This window comes from Peromyscus maniculatus, chromosome 15, assembly GCF_049852395.1.
Source record: "Peromyscus maniculatus bairdii isolate BWxNUB_F1_BW_parent chromosome 15, HU_Pman_BW_mat_3.1, whole genome shotgun sequence".
Lineage (NCBI taxonomy): Eukaryota > Metazoa > Chordata > Mammalia > Rodentia > Cricetidae > Peromyscus > Peromyscus maniculatus.
Genome location: NC_134866.1, coordinates 42,469,326 through 42,479,468, shown reverse-complemented (window position 1 = coordinate 42,479,468; position 10,143 = coordinate 42,469,326). Strand labels below are relative to the sequence as shown.

The following is a 10,143-nucleotide window of genomic DNA, read 5'->3' as shown; positions in this document are numbered from 1 at the left end:
ACCCTTCAATATGGAGGGAAGGCAGGCGTGTGAGTCCCTACCTCTCCTGTAGCTGAGGAGCTACCGACATTGCTGCCTTGGTAGAGGAGGGTTAGTTTTCTCTAAGGGTGTGGCCCCTGGTAGGTTGACCAGGGTCCAGGGGATGGTCCCATACCTGTGAGTATATGGGCAGCATTATTGGAGTCTGTGGCTTACTTTGGGAGGATTTGGGAGGAGTTAAGTGGAAGAGTGATTAAGAAATTAATTAATAAAAAACCTTTAAAGGTTAGGCAATCAAAGGGTTTAATATGATTACATGTATGGAAATGTCAAAATGGATTAGTTTGTGTATTTAATTACATAATGAATTACTTTATTTAATCTATATGTGTACAAAGAACAGTACTTGGCACATGCTGTACTCAATAGACCTTACCTATTATCACAAACAAAGAGTGTCTCACCTGCTAAGTACATGTTTGCTCCAGGAGAGATGAGCATAGAGTATTTCAAGTTAGATTGTCATGAAAATTCTGGGAAGTCTGGGAGCTAAGAGTATTGCCTTCATTTCCCACTTCCCCAATTCCTTGAATTTTTGTTTCTGTTGCCTCCATCTCCCCAAATGTACCCTGGCAAAGCCCAATCATCATGTCGCATCCTGTGGCTTCGACAGCTCGTCTTTTAGAGGGCACATGACTTTCAGAGGTCAGGCACTCTAACACCCCCAGCTCTCAACAGAGGAAGAGGGGTCCTGTGGATGGCCCAGAGTCACTTTGTGACAGACAGGAGTTACCCACTTCACTGGGTCACTTCTCTGCCAAGTGACAGTGGCTTTATTTCTATGCTGACAAATGGGGGTGGGAAGCTTAAATCTGAACATACAGTTAGTGTGAGGCCTTCCCTGTCTTCCCTGACATCTTGCATCCTCTGTTGCACAAACCTTGCGTCAGAGGGCCCTGGTCCAGCCAATGCTTTAAGAGGGCTATTGTTTTCCTTGCTGGGGCTACACTCTGTGTCCTTCCACGGCAGAAAGACCCTGTTTCCTGGGGGGTAATGTTTTCCCTTCCCCATGCCTTGCCTTTCTCGAGCTGTGTTCCTATTTCCCTGCTGGCTCACTTGTTTCTTTGGGCTCAGTGCCTTGTTTGGTGGTTTGAAGCAAAAGCTCTGAGAGATGCCAGGAGGTGAGCGGAAGGACTGAATGGATGCAGTCACTGGACAAACAGACTCAGTGATGGATGAGTTTTCTCCCCAGGGAGTTTGGGTCAGAAGCAGTCCAACTGATAAGTTTTTCCAGAACTGAGTAATTCAGAGACAATGCCAGGACAACCTTACTTCTTTTTTTTTTTTTTATTGATTAAAGAAAATGCTTAGCTGTCGCACATCTAGCTAAACACAGTGACAGCCATGATAGACAGCATAATATGGACAACATAAATTGCTTTAGAAATAACAACCCAGGAGGAGCGTGTGAGGAAGGAAGAAATCTTTAAAAGCCCTCTATCCAAATATTTTCTTTCTTCTAAGTCTTGAAAAAGCACAATATAACCATTTCTTCTTCCAAATGATCTCATAGTTATTTATTAAGGAAAAATACCAAGTGCTTATTATTATTTGATAGACACTTCTTCTGGCTTGATTCATGCCTGTGTCAGTCTCCTCGGGACGAAGGGACACTGGGACAAAGCTACATCCTAAGTGTTGTGTTGGTGTCAGAGCAATTCCTGTGCAGAAGGGGGCTATACAACCTTCTTTATTCCCCCTTCGCAGATGTCCTTGAGTCCTTGAGACGGATGTGAGTGGAGGTTTTCAGCTCTCATGCAAAACAACCATCTAAACATAACAGATGACATCAGCTTGGGCTTTTCAATTCCTGGATGGCAGCGGCGTGTTAATCCAGCCTTCATCCTGGATTTCATAAACTAAAACAAGGGAGGCTGGCAGGAGCTCAGCGCTGCCGCTGGGTTGAGGAAATTGATGACGGGGAAGCATGCGGGCAACACAGTGTATAAAACTCATAAACGTGTAGGCAGAAGCTCAGCTACTACTTTGGACGGCTGCTTCCCGCCAGCCAAGACCGCGACGGCAGGGAGCTGAGCCGGGAGCCAGCTGGAAGACATGAAGAGCCTCTGGCTGCTGACCACACTCCTGGTACCTGTGCACCTGGCTATGGCCTGGAGCGCCAAGTACGCGGTGGATTGCCCGGAACAGTGCGACAATAGTGAGTGCAGAAGCAGCCTGCGTTGCAAGAGGACAGTGCTGGATGATTGTGGTTGCTGTCAGGTGTGCGCAGCGGGGCCCGGAGAGACCTGCTACCGGACAGTCTCAGGCATGGATGGCGTCAAGTGCGGTCCGGGACTGAAGTGTCACTTTTACAGTGAAGAGGATGATTTTGGTGACGAGTTTGGTATCTGCAAAGGTAAAGAACAACTCCTTGCTTCCCACTGGGCAGGGCTCCCTCAGGGCATTTAGTCAGCTAGGGAGATCCGTTCCTCTTCTTTCCTCCTTTGAACTACCAGGGAGGATGCACGGACGCAGGTAGTGGGTTTGGTAGGGAGAAGCATACCTGCAGAGAGGTTTGGAAAGCAGTGTGCAGGAATCACTGCAAGGGCTGCAACATTCCACTCTGCATTTAGATTCGAGAAAGCAGCTGGCGCGGTTTCCTTTTCTGGAAGGCTTTAGAAACTTGACAGGTAGTCTGCTACAAATGCGTTAGGTGTCCTTTTCCCTGCGAGCCAACGATTACAGAGGTCCTCCAGAGATAACCTCTTAGAGTGGTTTCTAGCCTCAGATTTCACCAGCCTTTGATCTTGAAAGAGTTCACAGGGAGGAGTACCTCAAGCTAACATATTTCTGATGATCACTAATGTACTTTATGGCGTAGGGTGGGCTTAAGTCAGCCAACGAAATAACTCACGTTCTTGCAAGAGGGTCCCCTGAAGTATAAAATAAATCTAATTTTACTTAAAAAACTTTTCAGTTGGCCAGAAAATAGCAGATGTCGTAAGACAAGCGGAAATAATGGAACTTTAAAAGTCTGTTTTTTAAAAAAGTGGCTGTTTTATAGATTTTTAAAAAAGAAATTATAATTAAGACAGAAACCACAATTAAATGACTCATTGATGTATCTGTGGAACTTATTTTCAAACTTAGTGACTAAATTAATATTTTTGAATGTATGAAAATAAAAGAATTGGTTATTATGAAGTCTCCCATACATAGATGCCATAGAATCCCACCATTACATGCTATTGTGATTAAAAGGCAATACATTCTAGAACTTCAGTCCAGTTGTATAATACAAAGAAGCTGCCAAAATTAAAAAAATAAGTTCTGAGAAATTTCTAAATAACTCATATTCTGTGTACTAGACACAATTACATCCCTGCCTGAATGACAATTCATCCAAACTTGGGACAACCTCATTAATTCTCATTTTAGAAAATAGTTCATAAATTCATCATCTTTTAGTCTGCAAAACCTTTTCTAAAGAAACTGTAGAAAAAAATTGAAAAATTTTATTCTTTGGCTTTTATTATTTTTGATTAAGACTGAGAAGAAGTGGGCTGCTGAGGAAATACTCTCTTTGGTGAACACACATACATACATTTCTTTCAACTGAATAGATTGTATTTTCTGGAAATCACAGGGCTTACCTGCTAAGAAAACAGCACCTCATATGAGGAAATTAGGGAGGAGGTGGCTAACCCAGTCCCGTCTATGATATAGTGAGCATATGTGGGCCAACCGCTTTTCCTCTGCCATAAAAACACCTTTGGAAATGTGGTCATGAATGGACAGTGGCATGGGGTAAAGAATCCAGCTGTGGTGCAGAGGTTGGTGAACTATGCTGTTAACAATCTATTTTGAACCTCTCTTTCTGGCATCCTCTGCATGGCTGGTGAGCTCAGTTTCGAACTGTTTTTCACTGCTGGAAATAGTAGAGTGGGTGGGTGGGTCTCCATTGCAGCAGGTGAATTCCAGATTTTTGTTTGTTTGTTTGTTTGTTTGTTTAGCATTTAGGTGCTTGACCCATGTTTCTGGCTAGCTATGGGGCAGCCAACATTTATTTATAGAATGTTTACTATCTGATCAGCACTTAGCACATCAGGGGTCACCCTGGACCTGGAACTGGGAAGTGGGCTGAGATTTTCATTTTCAGCATCCCTGAAGACAGTCCCATCCTAAGCCCGTGTTTTTCTGCCAGAAGTGTTTCCCAGATCTGTCTTAAGGACTTTTCTTCCCAGGGTAAGGAGGGCAGGTAGCAGCAGAGCCCTCTATCCTTTGAGTGACAGGGGAAAGAGTAGCGCTGTGTCCTTAAAGACCTACTCAATGCACATCCATCTTGATCGTCCAATGCACTGTTGGGTAGCTAACAACGTGTCTTTATGCTTGGGTGATTGTACCTTAGCAAGGACATCTCCATGCTGAAAGAATACATCTTCTACCAGTGGTTCTCAACTTCCCTAACGCTGCGATCCTTTAACACAGCTCCTCATGGTGTGGTGGCCCCCCCAAACCATACAATTATTTTTGTTGCTACTTTCACAGCTGTAATTTTGCTGCTGTTATGAATCGCAATGTAAATATTTTTGGAAATAGACGTTTGCCAAAGGGGTCACAACCCACAGGTTGAGAACCAGTGTTCTATACAGATGCTGCTGAGTTAACCTCTTGAGATACTGTTATGCCGCAAACCCTGCTCTTTTAATCCTTGACAGACTTCTTTATTTCGTTGTAGCATTTCTTAGTCTAAGTATTAAACACTGAAGCTATGAAAGCTTCGGTTCTTGGTAGATGTGCAAACTCTCAGGCGTGTGAGCCCTGAGGTTTCTTGCTCACTTAGCATCTTATCTTTTCAGGGACCTTGATTAGTGAATCCTTTTAACAGCTGGGGGAGTTAGCGAAAGCCTAGAGCTGTTCTGAGAGATAAGGAACTTTGTAAGTGTGGGAGCAGACTGGGGACTGGTTATTTCGTGGTCGTGGTCGGCTGATGGGTCTCTTAGCCCTTCAAATGGTAAACTGTCAACTACTGTAGATTAGATACGCCACACCTATCAAATTATTTGAGGAGGTAAGGCTATGTCTCTTTAATCTCCCATCTTCACTGAGCTGTGACCAAGATAACCTGTGAGAATCTGTTATCTATGCAGAGAAGAACTAGTTAAGACTGCTCCAAGGGTGGGGCTGGCAAGAAGCCTCAGTGGGTAAGGGCACCTGCTGTCAGTCCTGAGTGTGAGCACCATGGCCCGCAGTGGAACGCACACGCACACACACACATATACACACACATACCTGAATGCTCACATATGCAATACACACACACACACACACACACACAGGCACACATGCACACACACATAGAGGCACACACGAACACGTGAACACATGAACAGTTGCACTTAAACACACACATGCCTGCACACACACATGCATACACACACACACACACACACACACACACACACACACACACACTGAAAAAATAAATAACTAAAGAAAGAAAGAGAGGATAAAGAGATTGGTTACGTGTAGCTAATTTAAGCTTTCACATCAGGAGCTTAAGCCTGAGGCAGGTGTTATCTGGACTTACTATGTGGTTTCACATTTATGACTTCAACTTTCAACTTTCAGACCCTGGAGCTTTTGAGAAGTGATTTCCATTTATCAGTCCAAGTCCAGGAGATTGATTCAAATCCTAAGACTATCACCCAGGGCTGGGAGAAGGGGGCCTATGCCTAATAAGCAGCGATCTCTCTAAACCCCTATTTTGCCCTCAGACTGTCCCTATGGCACTTTTGGGATGGAATGCAAAGAGATTTGCAATTGCCAGTCGGGCATCTGTGACAGGGTGACCGGGAGGTGTCTGGAATTTCCATTCTTCCAGTACGCAGCAGCCAAGTCGCCCAGCAGGACCGTTGCCTCTCACACAGGTAAGCGGTGACCTTGGCCTCAGTGTGAATCAATGTAGAAACCAGTGAGTAGAATTTGGGGTCTGTCTGAAGGAGCTTGTTTCTTTGTTTTCCTCAGGGGAAAGATTGTTGAGTTTGGTTGCTGTTGCTATTTTCAAAACAAATCTCATTGATAATTCTGAGGATACTATGGGTTCTCATAAAGTTTACTACGTTTTAATGAATTACTGAAAACAAATCTGTTTTCATAGAAAGCAACCGACCAAGATATGCAAAGTTCTTGGACTCTTAGCGATCTGTATTTATAGACTCTCTAGACAAAACTATTTCTCTCCCAACTCCACATAGAAAGAGAGCAGTGAGGTATTTGTTGGACCAGCTTTAAGAGCCACGATAAAAACTACAGACCATTTCTCCTCCTCTCCCTCCTCTGCCCACCTTCTCTCTCCTCCTCCCTCCTCCTTCTTCATCAAATGGAAACAATAAAATAGAATAATTGTGTTTTTATGGATTTTGAAGCTGGTAAGAATTAATCCCCGTGGTGAGATCCAGGGACCAGGAAAACTGGAGCTTACATGCTGCTGACTGGTCCCGGCCAGAGCTGAGCACTGCTCTGAGATGGTTCTATGCTCTCATCTGCCTATCTTGTTAAGTGGCCAAGCACATGGAAATCTGTTAAGGAAAACGGAGCTCATTTAACATGACCGTACCAAAAGAAGTCAACACATGAGGTAGCATTTGTCATGAGACCTTATTCTGCCAGTGAATAGAATGGTAAATGTGTTATATGCTTCAAAATTATTAAAATAATAGATTTAAAATATGAAAGTTATACATATGTGAGGTGATGGATATGTTAATTGGCTTCATTTAATCATTTTATAATCAGATTATATCCCTATCTATCATCCACCTATCTACCTATCCACCTATCCACCTACCTATGTATCTATGTATTTATCTTGTATCTATGTATGTATGTATGCATGTATGTATGTATGTATCTATCTATCTACCTATCTATCTATGATGCTTAAAAATTAAGTAATTAAAAAAACCCCAAATTCTTGGGGCTGGAGAGATGGCCAGTGGTGAACAGACACTGCTCTTCCAGAGGACCCGAGTTCGATCCCCAGCACCCACATCAAGCAGCGCATAACCACCTGTAACTTCAGCTCCAGAGGAGCTCTTGCTTCTGCAGCCAAAATACTCACATAACCCTCCATCCATAGCTAAAGATAAAATTAAAAGGCAAGGTTGTGACTGCACAGAGTCACAACCTTGTAACCTTATTAGGGGTCATTTGAAGAAAAGAAAAACCTCACTCTTAAACCCTCAAAATTTAGCCACAGCTGCTGCTTATTAATATCAATAAACTCTACCTCCTCCAGACAGAAAACAGTCACCCAAATCCATTTTATTTAGGTTGTATTTCTGGCCCTTTGCCCTTAAAATAAAGTGTGAAATTCAGCAAATATGCTTATTTCTTCTGTTACCATCTTCAGACAAGTCAATTGGTAGTTTTAAGTACGACTCCGGTCTTATATGTTAAATCCTAACTTACAGATGAATGTCTTTGTGGACAATTAATCTGGAAACTGAGACAACAGATTAAATCATGTGATTTATCTCTGTTGTCTTTGACAAAGCAAAAGGGTGGGGCTTAAGACGAATAGGTGTTGATGGGATTTTCATATAACATTTGAAGACAAATCCATCAGGGTCCTCAGCATATCTAGTATTGCATAACCACAGCCTCCATCCAGCTCCAGAACCTTTTGATTAGACCAGTACTCACTGGTTCCCCTCTTCCTCACATCCTCCCGGTACCTGGAAACTATCAATGGAGACCACCAAGCTGCCTCTCACATCTGGAAAGGCTTCAAAGGAGCCGCTTACAGAACAGATTTGAGATCTATTTTCTCAGTTTACCTAGCCACCTCAAGCATTTTTAGCTTCTTTTATCTCTTCTTTTTCTTTTTAAAAATTAAGTCAGAGTCTCACTATGTCTCCTTGGTTGACCAGGGATAGGATGTAGACCAAGCTGGCCTCAAACTCATAGTAATACATGCCTCTCCCTCCTGAGCACTGGGATTTGGGCATGTGCCCCTGTGCCTGACGCTTGCTTTGCTTTCTTAAAACCACAGGTTACAAAGAACTGTGAAGTAACAATTTACACAAAACTTCTTAACTTAAGTTTGCACCTACATCTTTCTCACAGGGCAGCATTTGACTCTGCTGCCTATCTTTGTTGTTTTTGTTTTGTTTGGTTGATTTTTGTTGTCTTGGAGACTGAAGCCAAGGCTTTGTGTGCACTGGATGAGTTCCACCTCCACCACTCTGTTGGGACCCTTCAATGGCTCTGGGAGCCAGTGATGGCTGCTTGCAACAGTCTACCTGATGGGAACTAGAGACGGCGTACCAAAGTCCCTCCTGCTGTGACCTGTTGGCAATTTCCCTTTGGCTGTGCAGGCTCTTTCACAGGCGTTTGCCACACTCTCTAGTTTGTTTGCAAACGGTGCTGATGTCTTGGCTATTATAAAGAAGTCTTAGAAAGATACTGTATTACTGATGGTCATTATGTGTTAAGCTACACACTAACCAAAACTAAGCATGGAGGTTCTTCCTGGAAATGGAAAAGAAAAGCAGTTGGTTCTCTTTCTCTTTGGATCCATGATATTTCAAAGACTTTTACCCATGTCATCTTAGTCAACCTCAGGTTCAAGAGGGAGTGAAGAAGGTCTGAAAAATACAGACAGGCTGCCCTGTTCCTCTGGGCCTTGTCTACAGGGGATTTGCCTGTCTGTGTGCTGGAGTCTACCGGGAAGAACACGGCTCCTCAGTTCTGCTGTGGGCTTCGCATTACCACTGTACAAACCCATCTATCTGAGCCCATGCTTTGAGAGCAGATGGAATGACTCTCAGATCCACCATCATAGGTTCTCCCAACTGCATGGGGTCGTCTTCTCCTTGCTACCTGCTGAGAGCAGATGGATTGATTCTCAAGTCCACCATCATAGGTTCTTCCAACTGCATGGGGTCTTCTTCTCCTTGCTACCTGCTGATGGCAATAGCTCTCTTGACAGGTGGGCTTCCTGATCCTACCTGCCTCAGTTCTAAATTTTTATTTTTTATTTTTGGCAGTCAGTGTCCAAGAACAGAAATCCATGAGTCCCATTTTTTTAGTGAGTTAGGTGAGGCATAAGAATGCTCTATACCCATTTGTCTGCCGAGCCACATTAATCTTGCACCATTCTATTTTAGGAGGTACACTGTGGATACAAGCATGTCTCGCTCCTTTTAGAAGCAGAAAATCTCACTTTAGAAGATTCTAGATCTTATAAACCTTTCTTGTACAAAGAGTGGGTGAGATAGCTGTCTTCTGGAGTCATACCAGAAAGTTCATTATTTTTTTTGTGCCCGTGATTATAAAAATCCTTTCTAGGGATCTGTTCTTGCAGCATTTGGTCATTCACTGAGTATGTATTAAGCATCTATCATACTCCAAGCATTGCTATCCATGCTGGGGATACAGGTGAGCAAGTAGAAGAAATAGTAGATGAAAGAAGGTCCTGCTTTTCTGAAGCTGGAATTCTAGGAACAGAGTGAGATGATGTCGGGACAGGAGAGCTACATGTATACCATAAGGGTAGGTGAGGGTGGGTATATAGACAGAAATGTCGCAAAGAGGGTCAGTTCAGAGCTGTTCAGTAGAGTTAGCAGAGAATTCTCAATCAAAGATTTATTTTAAATTTCATTAAAAGACAAAACCAAAATAAAATAAATCCATGCCTGATCTTTGGCTTACAGATGTCTGGACATGATATGTGTGCCTTCTGATTTCAGATCGTGAAGCAGCAGCATCTGGAGATGGCAATGCTGGGAGAGAAGAGCTCGTTGAAGGAAATGCTGCTCGGCCCTCTGTAATGAAATGGTTAAATCCACGCTGATCCTGGCTGGGGTTTGCCAAGAGACGGCTCCACTTTAATGACCAACATTCAGCCAACATTTTAAGAACTGTCTAGAGCATAGACTATGAACGTGTAATTTATGGAGATTAAGTGTGATTCAGAGTGGATCCAGAAAAAAAATGTAGGCTATATACAACCCATAAAACACATATGACTGAACACTTTTTGTTAAATATTTAAATGCATATAGATCTGGTGTGTGTGTGTGTGTGTGTGTGTGTGTGTGTGTGTGTGTGTGTGAGAGAGAGAGAGAGAGAGAGAGAGAGAGAGAGAGAGAGAGAGAA

General features: G+C 43.2%; 1 protein-coding gene across 1 annotated transcript; it reads left to right on the top strand.

Annotated features, from left to right (window-relative positions):
• The first annotated feature begins 1,777 nt into the window (after positions 1-1,777).
• On the top strand, positions 1,778-10,143 carry Esm1 (endothelial cell specific molecule 1). The gene is made up of 3 exons (XM_006983660.4): positions 1,778-2,395; positions 5,757-5,909; positions 9,735-10,143. Exons 1-3 carry the CDS (start codon positions 2,095-2,097, stop codon positions 9,836-9,838), a joined length of 558 nt encoding a protein of 185 aa, XP_006983722.1. The 5' UTR covers positions 1,778-2,094; the 3' UTR covers positions 9,839-10,143.